Below are 15596 nucleotides of genomic sequence, written 5' to 3'. Positions count from 1 at the left end.
AGTGTTTTTGCCAGTGGCGCTTCTTCTGGGGCAGCTTTATACTTTGTGTCACAACCACTTTGCTCACTTGTGTTGCTAAGTTCACCTTTACTAAATTCCTCTTTTGCTCATCAAAAGTCTGTTAAACAGCGTTGCTGTCAGTGTTCTCACAGTCAGCTCTTTCTTCTGTGATTCCATCTAAAGTCAACTCTCACTTTCAGTGTTACCACTTACTGTTTCTTTGCTCCACGTTCATCTTTGTTGGCCAATTCCCTCTTTCAGTTATCTATTTTTGTAAGACGTCGGTGTGGTTTTATCACTAGGAAACTAGTGATCACTAGGAGGTAATTAAAACAAATATGCTCTGCCGTCTGTACAGAGACTGAGTAAGAGCTCTGCAGTGACCAGTCACCAGCAAACTTTGAAAGAGGTGACATGATTGATCACTGATCATGATGTGCATGTGTTATTTATGGAGCGACTGGTGGGCTGAAGAGCTGACTGTGGCTTGCACTTTTATGTAATTATGAGTAATATTCCTTGGTAACTGAAATTAGAACTGTGTTGATGGGGGAGTGATGTTAATTAACTGAACTATCATAACTGAAATTTGTATATCTTGGAAGCATGTAAAATTAGAACTGCCTGTACTCTAAAATGACAGAAGTTTCAGATGTGAGGGAAGATGGACAGGGAGAACAGAATCCCATTCTACATCAAATAAGGTCTCTGTCTGGGTACCTGTTTGTCTATGTGACTCTGTGTGTCAGCCTCAAACTCAGCATTACAATGATCTCATGCACTTAGTTTAAAAGTACAGTTAAAAGGTATTTATGATATGTGCTTTCTTGGTAAATATATATTACTCATTGATTTGGATTTCTGGTTCAAGATTACTTCCAATAGGTTAGCATATTCATTTACTTCTTTGCTCAGCTGTACACAGCACACAATTGGAGCTCAGTAAAAAACTGTTGAATGAACAAATGCTGACTTCCACTATCCAAAAACGGAAAGTTTGAAAGGAAATAACTTCACAGATTCATTTTGAGAAACACATCTATCTATGTACTCTTAGATCATTTTTAAAAATCCCAAGTTCCGAAGTGTTTCTGAAAATTATCTTGAATATCTTTCTTTCGGACCTAGGGGAGATCAAAGAAGCTTTTATTTTCCCTGAATTCTTTAGCTAAAAAACAATTGTGCAGAATCATTTCAGTTCCCAGAGGTGGGGTTGTGTTTTTTTTTTAATTTAAAAAATATATTCTTGTATGATTGTCCAGTGTTCTTTTTGAAATATTTTTATTGTTAAATATAACATATTAGAGAAAATTTCATAAACTATGAACACGTAGTTTAATAATTATAAAGTGAGTACCCATTGTAACCACAATAAAGATCAAGAAATAGAACATTGCTGACATCCCACAACCTCCCCTTTTGTCCTTTCTAATCATGCCCTCCTTGCTTTTCAGAGAAAATCACTACACTAATTTTTGTCATAATCATCCCCTTGCTCTTGAAAAATAGTTTTAGCATTATGTACACATCCCTAAACAATATAGTTGCTTATCTTTAAAATCTATGTAGATAGAATCATACTATATATTTCTTTGTGTCTTGCTGCTTTTATTCAATATTCTATTTCTTAGAGCCATCCACATTGCATGTAACTAGTCATTCATTTTCCTCGCTGTGTGAATACAGAATTTATCCATTCTAATGTTGATTGAAATTTGCATTGTTTGCAGTCTAGGGTAATTGTGAACAAGACTATTAATAAATAGTCTTTTTGCTGCTATGATCTGACTTTGTTCATGCATCCTAATACATGTCATTATTCACAGATTAATGATTGTGAACAAAAAGTCCAAAAGAATCTATAGATAAGTTATTATAACTAATAAGACAGTGTAGCAATGTTGTTAAATACAAAATCATTATATAAAAATCAATTTTATTTCTATGCTTTAGCAACAAAACAAAAAATGAAATGTAAAAAGATGCCATTAAGCATTTAAAAAATAGCAGATCTCTAAAAATAAAATTTAGTGAAAGATAAGGAGAGCCTTGGGGAAAATTATAAAACTATATGTTCTTTTAGATTTTCTATATAAATATCATATCATCTGCACGACAGTTTCATTTCTTCTATTGTAACCCCTTTTGTTTTCTTTTTATTTCTTGCCTTATCGCTAACTGCACTACTGTGTAGATTAGAAGTGACGATAGTGGGCTCTTGTCTTGGATGGAAAACTTTCAGCATCACCATTAAAAATGATATTTGCTCTAGACTTTTGTAAACATATTTGATCAGATTATATCTACCATCTCTTCCTAATATATTAAGATTGTTTCTTTATCAGGCATAAATGTTGAGTTTTTCTCCATTTTTGATCATATGATTTTTTAACGTGATGAATTACAGTGACGGTCTCTAAAGCCATGTCAACCTTATGTTCTTGAGATAAACCCAAGTTGGTCATGATGTGTTATTCTTTTTATAATATTGCTGTTTTTCAATTTGCTTATACTTTCTTTAGGATTTTTACATCTCAATTCATAAATGAGACTGTCCTATAATTTTTTATTGTAATACTTTTATCTGATTTTGGTATCAAAGGTTATGCTAAACTAGTAAAAATTAAATGAGTCTTGTGCCCTCTCCTATTTTCTGAAAGAATTTGTTGAAGATTGAAATTCTTGATCTTTGAGAGTAGCATGAAACTCATCAGTGGAATCACGTAGCCCTACAGATACTTTTGGGGAACATATTTGACTACCAATTAAATGTTTTCAGTGGTTAGAGACTATTTAGGTATTTTAATCTTCTTTTTGATTTAGTATTGGTTAAATATCTTTTTTCTAGCAATTTGTCCATTTTATTAAACTTACTGGTATAAAGCTGTTCATTATGTCCTCTTGTAACCCTTTCCATGTTTGGGCGTCTGTAACGGTGTTCCCGTCTCACTGCTGATGCTTGTTCTGTGTTCCCATTTGTTCTCCTTTCCAAAATCTGAGCCCTGGGGATAAGTGTAAGTAGGCAGTAAACAAAGAAGGCAAGGGTGTCAGAGGTAGAGAAGACAGCATGAGCAAATGCACTGAAATGAATGGTATATTTGGTTTTGTTTCACTGAAAAGCTTGAAGTGAGGAATGGGTCTTGAATGGGTCCTGAAAGGGGAAAATGTGGTTATATTTTCATTTTTAAGAATTACTATGCACCATATATATGTAAATTTAAAAACGTGTGCAGTTATAAAAAAAGAAATGAGCTATCAAGCCATGAAAGACGTGGAAGAAACTTAAAAGACATATTAGTAAATGAAAGAAGCCAGTCTGAAAAGGCGACAAACTGTATGGTTTCAACCAAATGACATTCTGGGAAGGGGACAGCTACAGAAACAATAAAAAGATCATGGTTTCCAGGGATTTGGGGAGAGGGAGGGAGGGAGGGAGGAATAAATAAATGTAGCACAAGGGATTTTTAGGGCAATGAAATTATTCTGCGTGATACTATAGTGGTGGCTATATGTCATTATGCATTTGTCAAAATCCATAGAATGTACAACATCAAGAGTGAACCCTAATGTAAATTATGGACTTCGGTTGATAATAATGTGCCCATGTTGGTTCATCGATTGTACCAAATATGCCACACTGATGAGGGATGTTGAGGCTAAGGGAGTATATATGTGTGGGTGGGGAGTGATACGTGGGAACTCTGTATTTTCTGCTCAGTTCTGCTGTGAACCTGAAACTGCTCTAAAAAATAAAGTCTATTAATAAAAAAAAAAAAAAGAATTACTATGTCCCAAATAAACACTGTGCTAAGCTCTGATAAATACAGTTGACAAGACAGGTCCTCCATCCTTGGGAAGCTCACAGTACAGTGGCAGAGGCAGTCTTAGAAACAAATTACAATACAGTACAATAAATGCTAATAAAGATCAGATTCTATAAAGGCAGATAGCTTTCTTTGAGACTGAAATTTGAGTTTTTGATTAGTTCCATTCAACATCTCTAAGCATTCTCAGCCTTACATTATAGGCAAACATCTAGGTCCCTTGGGAGCTGTTGAGATGGGATAGCCTAGACTAAAAATAGACTTACCATGTGACCCAGTAATCCCGCTCCTGGGCATATATCTGGAAGGAACCCTACTTCAAAATGACACCTGCACCTCAGTATTCATAGCAGCACTATGTACAATAGCCAAGACATGGAAACAGCCTAAATGCCTATCAGCAGATGACCGGATAAAGAAGTTGTGGTATATTTATACAATGGAATACTATTCAGCCATTAAAAATGACAACATAATGCCATTTGCAGCAATATGGATGTCCCTGGAGAATGTCATTCTAAGTGAAGTAAGCCAAATATAGAAAGAAAAATACCATATGAGATCGCTTATATGTGCAACCTGAAAAAACAAAAGAAGACAAATGAACTTAAATATAAAACAGAAACAGACTCATAGATATAGAGACATACAGACTTGTGGTTGCCAGTGGGGAGGCGGGTGGGAAGGAATAGACTGGGAGTTTGAGATTTGTAGATACTGAAAGGTATATATAGAATAGATAAACAAGTTTATGCTGTATAGCATAGGGAAATATATTAAAGATCTTGTAGCTCACGGTGAAAAAGAATATGAAAATGAATATATGTATATTCATGTATGACAAAAATTGTGCTGTCCACCAGAAATTGACACAACATTGTAAACTGACTATAACTCAATAAAAAAAAAGAAAGAAAAGTGGGGGGGGGATGGAATAGCCTAGAGAAGCTTGCATTAGTACCTAGAGAAGCTTTCTAGACTTAGTCACCTAGACCTGTGTTCATTGTTTCAACAGAGTATATAATGTAATTCAGGTTTATGAAAGCCAGCGATTTCTCTTTTCTACCCTGTAGGTGTAGAGAATATCCAGGTGTGGCTACAATTCCACATCTGGTGGGCTGCCATGTATCATGGGCAAACTACTGGCAAAGGGCCCTCTCATTGCATGCAGATTTACCAGCAACCTCCAAGGCTTCTCATCGTGCACATCACTCTCCCATCCTGGGCTGACGTCTGTTCCAACCTCTGTGAGGCTCTGCAGAACTTCTTCTCACTGGCCTGCAGCTTGGTAGGCCCCAGCCGCATGTCCCTCTTCAGCTTATACATGGTACAAAATCAGCATGAGTGCATCCTCCCCTTTGTGGTGAGTATATCTGTATTTGTTCATATTCTCCTGAAAGCAGACGTGAGGTTTCTGGAGCAGCAGTTTCTTGAGAGATTTCTTACAGCAATAACTGTGCCCGTTCCCCATCTCCAATACCCCACAGGCACCACAATGAGAGCCTGATGTCATCCTATATATTGGGGGGGGGATTACTGCAGAAGAGGAACCCCAAAATTACTAATACGGGAGTTTGAATCGGCCACATATTATCCCCTCCACTCCTGAGAGAGTGGAAGAAACCTTGGCATTTACAGTCTTTTGGAATGTAAGGAACTGACCTCTTCCGTCCCCCTTTGAAATGCAAACACAGGGAAATAAATCTCTTAAATTTCTTCAGAGGTCTCTGGCTATTCAATCACCCTTTAATTTCCAAGACTTGTCCTTTAACCCAGTTTGAGATTTTTTTTTCTCTCAGAAAGCCCTAACTGTGCAGCAACATTAAAATATTTTTTCTACAGTTGCACGCAGGACTCAAGTGAAACTCCTCGTAGGGTTTCAGAAAGCAAAGGCTGGGCCGGGGCCCAATGCTTTTGCAAAGCTCCCTCACATGTAGACAGCTGTTGCTTTTCTTCCTCAAACTAATGTAAATCTTCACTCTCCCCCTTTACCACGTTCAGAGTCACAGAGATGGGAAAGACTTCAGAGGTCCTGGTACATCCTCTTCCTGAAGCAGCCTTGCTGCTGGGATAGTCAGAAAGGACTTACAGAGAGCCAGACCTTTGATTCCTACCTAGTGTGCACGTGACCTCCTCCCTCATAGTGTCCATGGAAGCTGTGCGGAGGCCTGGACTCCCCGCACCCCATCCAACATAACAAGGTATCTCTCACCCCCACCTCCTTTTTAAGGTAATGTCGGAGGAGGCAGAGTGGAGGCCATGTGGGGAGTGGCAGTGAGGTAGGCACCTTTTTACCTCCAAGGCAGGGTGATGTCAGTGAAGTTCTAGTGAAAAGCTAGGACTGTTAGGACTTTTTTCCTACTGGAAATCCTGGTGGTAATAAAGCTTCCCTACTCCCAGGGTGTCAATGGGCCCCATATGAAAAACTTGAACTTCCATCCCCACCCAGAAGTAACAGCGTACCCTCCCTCCTGGGATATAATCAGAAGTCAAATAGAGGCACACCCCGACCTGGGCATAATTATGTGGAAACCTTACTTCCCCCTCTGGCACAGTGTTAAACTAGGCCTGCTAAAGCGTAAGATTTAAACAAGATCCAGAGTCTTATAGCATAATACCCAAAATGTCTAGAATACAATTTAAAAAAAAACACTTATGATTATTAAGAACCAGGAAAATCTCAACTTGAATGAAAAGACAACACAGACACAGATGTTAGAATTACCTGAAAAGGATTTTGAAGCAGCCATCATAAAAATGCTCCAGCAAACAGTTATAAACATGCTTAGAACAAATGGAAAAATATAAGGTCTCATCAAAGAAATAGAAGTGTAAAGAAAAACAAAATAGAAATTTTAGAACTGAAAAATTAAAAACAAAAATCTTCCATGGATAGAATCAACTGCACAATGAAATTGACACCTTCTATAGTGGGCAACTTGGTGACAGTATCAAAATTTACACACCCTTTAACCTAGCAAGTCTGCTTTTAGAAATTTATCCTACAGATATGTTTTCATATGTGCAAAAATGATTTAAGGTTATTTGTTTCAGCATTGTTTGCAGTAGCAAAAGATTGGAAGTAACCTGCTATCAATCAAAAGGGAATTGGTTAAATAAACTTACGTTCCATCTCTTCATGGAATACTATGTAGCCATAAAAACCAATGCTTTTTATCTATTGAGTGAAATAATTGCCCAATATACTATGCAAAAAATCAAGAAGAGAGTATCATAATCTCTTCTATTTTGGTAAGAAGAAAGATAAAGTTTACTATTTATATTTTCTTTCACATAAAGAAATACCTCTGGAAAGATACCTAAGAAACTAGTAATATCGATTGCCTCTAGGAACCTACCAGTTAGCTGAAGAATTAGAATAGAAAGGTGACTTTTTCTACATAACATGTAACCTCTGAATTTTGAATTCTGAATGCTTGCTGAATAAGAGGAGAAAAAATCAGAATGAAAGTTTGAGCAGGGAGGGTATAGCTCAAGTGGTAGAGCACATGCTTAGCATGCACAGGGTCTTGGGTTCAATCCCCAGTACCCCCTCTAAAAATAAGTAAATAAACTGAATTACCTCCCCCCACCAAAAAAATAAATAAAAATAAATTTTTTTTTAAAAAAATGAAATTTTGGAAGCTATAATACAGGTGAAAAGTAATCATTGATTTAACAGTCCCAAGAATGCTAAATCTCAAGTCAATACTGGGGAAACCCAAGGAAGAAAGCAATTTAAACCACCTGGTTCTCAAAAGGCTTAGGATTGGCAAAATCAACTTGTAGAGGTAAGAATGAAGGACGAGCTAAAAGTAGAATGATGTTGAACTTCTGTTTAAAAAGAAACTTGACCTCTAGATCTCTCTTTTCTACTCCAAAAGCAACAGACTTATTCATCACCTTAGATGGAATATCTGAATATGCCCCATACCAATGGACCCCTAGAAATTTCACTGAAGTAGAAGGCTCCTGAATTTTAGTCCAGTTGGTTTCCTACCCTCTGGCATGCAAATGTCTTGCCAGTAAGTCTAAAGTAGTTGCTAAAGTAGTTTGCTCACTAGGTCCAATCACCATGTCATTAATGTAATAGACCAGTGTGATAGCGTATGGAAGGGAGCGGCAATCAAACTCCCTGTGAACTGAATTATGGAGAACTGATATGCCCCTGAGGTAGGACAGTGAGGGTGTATTGCTGGCCTTGAAGCTGAAAGCAAACTGCTTCTGTGGGGTGTTATAGACAGGAATGGAGAAGCATTTTCCAGATCCACAACTGCATACCAGGTACTGGGAGATGTGTTAATTTGCTCAAGCAATGAAGCCACATCTGGTACAGCAACTGCAGTTGGAGTCACCACCTAGTGTAATAATCCACTGTCAGTCTCCAAGATCCTTCTGTCTTCTGCACAGGCCAGATAGGTGAGTTAAAGGGGGGTGTGGTAGAAATCACCACACCTGCATCTCTCAAGTCCTTGATGGTGGTACTGATTTCTGCAATTCCTCCAGGAAGGCACTGTTACTTTTATTATTTTCCCAAGTGGAGGCAGTTCTAGGAGCTTCCACTTGGCCTTTCCCACCGTAATTGCCCTCACTCCACGGGTCAGGAAACCAGTGTGGGGATTCTGCTAGCTGTTAGGTATGTCTATTCCAATTTTGCATTCTAAAACTGAGGAAATGGCCACAGGGTGCATTTGGGGAACAACTGGACCTGATCTAAACCTTCGTTGATTAGATCAGGGGTCTAAATCTGACCTCCATTAGCCCCCTACCCTGACTAGTGGGCAATAATGTTTGGGATCTCCTGGAATTAGTGTCAGTTCAGAGCCAGTGTCCCATAGACCCTGCAAGGTCTGATCATTCCCTTTTCCTCGATATATAGTTACCCTGGTAAAAGGCTGTAGGTCCCTTTGGGGAAGGCTGGGAGAAAGACTAACAGCGTAAATTTTTGGTAATGTACTGGGGTCCTTCCCCAAGGGAGCCCCACATCCCCTTCATTCAAGGTTTTCTGGGTCTGTAAGTTGGCTGAAGTCTGGGAACTGATTTAGGTCAACCAGAGCTTTCTAAAATGGGGAACTAATTAAACAAATATTAGATCTCACTTTTTCCTCCGTTTCTCTTAACATGTTTGTTTGTATTTTCTGTATCTTTGGCTCTCTGGGCTGTGTTCTATGGTACTTTTTTAGTTTTATTCCCCAGTTCAATAATTGTCTTTTTAGTGGTGTTTAATCTATCAGTTAACCCATTGAAGTTTTTTTAATTGCTATATTTTAATTTCTAGAAATTCTCTTTGATCATTTTCAAATCTTTCTGGTCCTTTTTTGATAGCTTTTTAATTCTTTGTTCATGGTTTTGATACCCTCTTTTATTTCTTTAAACATCTTAAAGATATATATATGTAATATACATATGTTATTCAAATAATGTCAGAAATTTTAACTCGACACTTATTCAAAATACATATATGCTTAGGAAATGTAACATTGATCTAGAGTCTAATTAAATCAGATTACTTACTGAAAACAAGTTTTTGTGGAGGAGGGTGAGGAGAACCAGGAGGTTTACATGTTGTTTCCTTGACCTGACTGCAGACTAAGCCAAGCATCTCTTCTTTACTGGAGTGACTGATCCTGAGGAGTAGATTAGGTTGGACCTTATCAGTTCTAAAACGATTAACCATTTCTGGCAAAACATCACTCTTGAATAGAGAAGCTCCCAGTGCCTAGACTGACTAAGAAATGAAGATAATGTTTAAGAGCAATGCTGCTAGGGCTCCAATTTGCCTAAACTACCCCAAAGTAAAATTAAGCAGTCACAACTAAATGGAGTGGGGGAGGGTATAGCTCAGTGGTAGAGTGCATGCCTAACATACGTAAGGCCCTGGGTTCAATCCCCAGTACCTCTATCAAAGATAAATAAATAAGACCTAATTACCCCCCCAAAAAATACAAAAAAAATTTTTAATTGTGTTCAAAAAATGTCCCTCTCTAACTTTTGTAATATTCCTTGTTCTTAAGTTTACATTGTCTGATATTAATATAGTGACTCCAGCTTGCTTTTTGTTTGTATTTGCACAGGATATATTTCCCTATTCTTCCACTTTTAACCTGTGTCTTTAAATTAAAAATGAGTTATCCAATTTGAAAAAAACAAAAACTAACAGTCACAACTGAACCTTCCTTTGGGTGAGTAAATATGTAAAACACGTTCTTTCCTTTTTCTAGTAACTCCACATAATCAAAGCCTTTGACTGCAAATTTTCCTTCCTCTGGTCTAGTGCCTAAAACATAATAGGCATTCTGTAGATCTTGGTCAAATAAACAGATTTTCAGGGAGGCAAAAGTACTCCTGAGGAGTAATTGATCATGAAGTTAGACAGTTAATCTGAAACCTAGGTCACTAAAGATTTGCATCTTTGGTTGGTATTTTCTCTGCAGCAAGTGAAAGGGAACTTTGCGAGGCTGCAGGCCTGCATCTCAGAACTCCGCTTATTGCAAAGAGAAGGTTGTTTCAGACCACAAGGCATTTCTCTGCAGCTGGCAGTAGAGGATGGGCTCCAGCAGCTCAAACAGTACAGCAGACACGTGACCACGGGTGCAGCTCTGACCTACACTTCCCTGGAGGTAAGAGATGCTGCCCTCAGGACTCTAAGCCGTCTTCCCATCAGTCCATCTAGATCCTTCATTGTTAGTCATCCTTATCCTGTTCTCTGTTTGATACACATTGAAGGTCATGACAGATACTCCATTGGGTGCATGACTGACTCTGAGTTCTGATAACATCAGGCATCAAACAAATGAGTTTAAAGAATTATGCTTTCATTTGCATCCTTCTTCATCAATTAGAAGTGTCTAAGTACAAAAGAGAATTGCTTATATTTAATACTTGCCTTCCGGAGTTTCGAGTTCAACCTGGATCCTGGTTGAGCAAGGAGAGAAATCTACATGGAGGCACCACCGTGAGAAAACAGCATATAGGATCTCTGATACTTAGTGAGTGGAATTTAAGGACTCTATTTCCTTTGTTTCCTAGTGAAATCAAAGCACTTTAAGCAGGAGAAATACTGCAAGTGATTCATTCAACCCTAAAAATACTAAAATACACTGATGGCCTCTCACTGGTAACTTTCTGGGGTAGGCTCAGCCTGTTTGGAAGGGTCCTGTGATGGTCTGCCCACCAGACCTCTCCCACCAGAATCTGTCAAATGAAATTTGATTTGCAAGTTACGATCAAATCCTCTTCTTTGCCGTAAAGACAATAGCCACTACCACAGATTTCTGCAGGGTTTCTGTCCTTCACTCTGTACATCAGGAAAAGTAGCCATGTGATTCTTTGATTTATTTCCAGATTACTGTTCTGACTTCACAGCCTGGAAAAGAGGTGGTCAAACAATTGGAGGAAGGACTGAAAGATACAGACCTAGTCAGGGTCAGGAGGCTTCAGGTGGTTGAGATCACAAAGGGAGTCCTTGGCTGTATGGACTCAGCATCCCCTGTTGAAGAGCCCAGCAGCGATGGTAAGAATTAAAGGAAAAGGTAAAAAGAATGGCAGAGGTTTTAATGAGCAGTCTTTTACAGGTTAGGAAGATTATTTTCCATGGCATTTTTATGTCATGAAATGAAATGAAGCCAACATACTTCACTGTGGTTCAGACAGGTGTTTCTAGGTGTGAAGTGTTGAATTTTTTAATCATATTTTTAATTTCAGAAACAATGTATGTTCATGTAATATTATAGATATAAAAAAGTAAAAATTCCTTCCTCCTCTAATCACTTTTTTTTATTTAAATATAGTCAGTTGACAATGTTGTGTCAATTTCTGGTGGACAGCACAATGCTTCAGTCATACATGAATACACATGTATTCATTTTCATATTCTTTTTTACCTTAAGCTACTACAAGATATTGAATATAGTTCCCTGTGCTATAGAGTATAAACTTGTTTATCTATTTTATGTATACCAGTCAGTGTCTGCAAATCTCGAACTCCCAATTTATCCCCTCCCACTCCCTTCTCCCCTGGTAACCATAATTTTGTTTTCTATCTCTGTGAGTCTGTTTGTGTTTTATATATAAGTTCATCTGTGTTTTTTTAATCGCTTTTAAGATATTGGGGTATCCCTCTTAATGTCCCATTAGACAGAGAGAGAGATTGAGAGAGCGATAAAGAGATAGAAGTATTTTAACAAGATCATGACATACATAATATTCTATAATCCTCTTTGTATGTTGGACAGCTGTCTGTGTTAGTATCTATAGACCTGTCTCATTTTCTGCTGGCTGCATGATCTTTTTTACTGTGTGGTTGGACCAGTTTCTTTATTTAATTGCTTATTGATGAACAGTTTGGTTTATTACATTTTCTAGTAAAACCAATGCTGTATGAACAGACTTCTCTGTAGGGCTGTCTTCACGGGCTTATGACCAGTGCAGTCACACGGGGCCTTGTATTCAGAAAGGCCCTATACTTAGGATTGAATGCTCTTTGGTTACTTTCTCGGAGTTCTTAATAATTTTATCTTTGAATTTGTGTTTTGTAAGTGAAGTTTGATGGAACAATGGAGCATGTGCCAGAGGATTATAGATTTGGTTTACATGTGCCCCGCCTCCTGTATCTTCCCCACTTCCTCAGAATAGGTTCTCAATCACCAGCTTCCCGGCCCTGAGGTCCCAAGCCTGCCTACCCCCACCCAGTGATCACTGGCACCCAAGTCCCTGCCAATAAATCCTACGTAAGTCATCAATAATCCTACACCTTCTAGAAGAGAAAATACTCAAACTGAGTCTTGAAGAACAAATAGGAACTAACCAACTGGAGGAAGAGGAAAAGGGCACTCAAAAAGGAGACCCAGAGGCATGAGAAAGCCAGATAAATCAACTTTCAGAGACATGCCCATGGTTCCCTATGACAGGAGCCTAGCAGCAAAAGTGAGGCTATAAAGGCAGGCAAGGGTTAGATCAAGAAAGGCCATCTATGCCCTAGTTCTAAGACATTTGGGTTGCATTCTAAAGCAATGGGAATTTATGAAAAGATTTTCATCACGAAGTCAAGTAGACATTCCCAAATTATGGAGTTTTAAAGGTTTCTTATCACTTAGATGTGACATCTAAAAGAAATGATACAAATGAACTTATTTACAAAACAGAAATAGACTCAGACATAGAAAACAAACTTACAGTCACCAACGGAGAAAAGGGAGAGGGGTAAATTTGGAATTTGGGATTAACAGATACACACTACTATATATAAAATAGACAAACTGTATAGCACAGGGAACTATATTCAATGTCTTGTAATAACCTATAATGGAAAAGAATCTGAAAAAGAATACATATGCATAACTGAATCACTTTGCTGCACACCTGAAATGTGAATCAACTATACTTCAATTTTTTTAAACTTTTTAAATAAACTCCTTAAAAATGTAATCAATAAAATAAAGGTTTTAATTTGTCCAACATTCAAGTTACAGATCACTCTCCAGCAGTTCCTTCTGGCCACATTGGCCTTCTCCAAGGTTCTGTACACGTGGAGGTGCCCACTATTCTTATACTATTGAAAACCTCACTCTTCCCTTCACCCCCTAATGATGTCAGGGGTTGGTAACCAACAATGTATTTCCCATCAGATTCTGACATGTGGATTGTTCCAGCATCATGGACCACTGACATTTTTCTGATGGGGGGGGGAGGGTCACCAGCCTTGCTGTTTGGTGTATGAGCTCTGTCACCTACTACATACACACTGCTTTCCTCAAATCAGTCTCCTCACTGACTATCCTTTTGTCTCTGTTCCTCCACTTGTACTCTTTTCCCCTGAATTCCCTCTTCTTTCCTTTGAATTCCTTCCGCTATCCTCTTCCAGCCAAACCCTCCCCATCCTTTAAGCCCTAATTCAGGTTTGTGACTACTGTATTGATTTTCCTCTCCTTAGAACAACCACATCGCTTGTGATCTGCACTGCACAATTTAGTGCTTAATTATATACCATATAGAATTGTTCACCATTGCTTTACTGTGTAATCATTTTGTCTTCTCACCTAAACTGTAAGCTACTTGATATCTTTTCTATCTGCATTGAACATTAGGCATTAAGCCCTGGGATTACGAATTTGTCTTACTCACTTCTGTGTCCCACTGTATCCTAGATTTTCAATAGATATTTGTTGAATGAATTGATGACAGTGATACCTGTAGAGTCTGTTCCTGATCTGTCCAGCATCCCCTTTCTCTAGTAACACCTCTACTTTCCTGGTCCCAGCATGGTCCATAACCCAGGTGAAGCAGTCATAGCTCTCCAGGCCACCAATCAGAGTCCTTCCCAGTGGGTTCTCAAACTGAATCTGTGAGAGAGAGGCTCTTTTTATTTCTCTTTGGCCATGGATAAATCTGGCTGGACTATGTCCTTTTCTCCCTTCAGTGACTGTACCCAGAAAGTACTGTATCTTTAATGGCACAGAGCTCAGAGTACTTTGAGGGTACCTGCTGTCTTTATTTAAAATACTCAGAGGCTAGCACTGTTTATTATTGTATTATTTATTTTTATCTTGGTGGGGGGTTGTAATTAGATTTATTTATTTTTAGAGGAGGTACTGGGGATTGAACCCAGGACCTCGTGTATGCATGTGCTCTACCACTAGAGCTATACCCTTCCCCTCTGAGGCTAGCACTGTTTAGAAGAGCTTTACAATGCAGGAAACCAGCTTTCTATCTTGTGTCCCTGCTAATGATTCTTCCAGGAACTTCCTGTTTGCTTATAAATAATACATTATCCCATAAGTTGCTTGTAGTTCCTCTTTGTGGGTAAAGTGTGTGTATGGTTCATAGTTTGAAATCTTCCCAATTTGCCTCTGCTTTCCTCATGGTTAATTCCTTTATTCCATTAATGTTTTACTTTATCTGGTGTCCTTATCAAGAGATTAGCAAGAGCAACTTTTCTCATTCTCAGAAGGTTGAGGGCTCTGGAAGTTGGTTGCCTGAGCCTAAATCCCATTTCTATTACTTCCTACCTATGTCATTTCAGAGAAGGTACTTAGCCTGTCTAAGCCGTCTAAGCCTTAGTGATTAATTCCTGCCCCATGCAGTAGTTGTGGGGATTAAATGAGATCATGTATGTTAATTACTTAGTGTATAATAAATGCTTAGTGAAAGTTAGCTATCCTTAGTATTGATTTTTTTTTAATTTTTGTGTATGGATGGCTTAATATTTCTGAGATTTGTCATTAATGGCCAGGCCCCAAGTGGACTGTGAGTCACCTGAGGATAAGACTTTTACATCTTTGTGTCACCAGGATATATCATTCTGCTTGGCACATAGTAGATTCTTGAAAGAGTAAATAAATGAATGATTGGAAAAAATCAAATGATTTGTGAGAGATGGTGGTCACTCTCTCTAACATCAACTCAGATAGTTAGGGACATATCTCAAACACCTATAGCTTCCCTTCGTAGCCCATGGATATCATGAATTGATTCAAACACTTCTTGAATCTATTTTTAACTTTTTAACTATGGTGAGATGATCATCAATTAAATAAAAATTGTCTACATGCCACTTTTCAAAGAAAGAAACAGATTACAAGGAAATGTTGATATTACAGATCAGTTTAAAAAGGAATTATGAGAATATGTCCAGCTGGTCTAAATTCTGCCTTCTTTCGTTCAGCCCTGCACAGTGAGAACTAGTTATAAAGATGACTCGGAGACTGCAAGATCCAGAATTGCTGAAGAAAAAGTGAACTTAAAAATTAAGAAGGTAGACTTATCTTTTAGAAA

The 15596-nt window shown here is 38.1% G+C and overlaps 1 protein-coding gene across 3 annotated transcripts in view; it reads left to right on the top strand.

Moving 5' to 3' along the window:
- The window catches only part of LOC102516686 (meiosis 1 arrest protein), a 58147-nt gene that overhangs the window by 1991 nt on the left and 40560 nt on the right, over positions 1 to 15596 (top strand). For 2 of the 3 annotated variants that reach the window (XM_032471101.1, XM_032471100.1), the window contains exons 1-3: positions 4753 to 5187; positions 10259 to 10444; positions 11169 to 11337. In XM_032471101.1, the coding sequence (XP_032326992.1) occupies positions 4948 to 5187; positions 10259 to 10444; positions 11169 to 11337 (595 nt within the window). In that variant the 5' untranslated portion in view covers positions 4753 to 4947. Of the gene's footprint in view, positions 1 to 4752; positions 5188 to 10258; positions 10445 to 11168; positions 11338 to 15596 lie in introns of those variants that run through there. The other variant, XM_032471099.1, reaches the window with a different exon arrangement.

Source organism: Camelus ferus, chromosome 31 (genome assembly GCF_009834535.1).
Source record: "Camelus ferus isolate YT-003-E chromosome 31, BCGSAC_Cfer_1.0, whole genome shotgun sequence".
Lineage (NCBI taxonomy): Eukaryota > Metazoa > Chordata > Mammalia > Artiodactyla > Camelidae > Camelus > Camelus ferus.
Note: the sequence above shows the minus strand (reverse complement) of the source record. Positions and strands in the feature narration are given on the sequence as shown.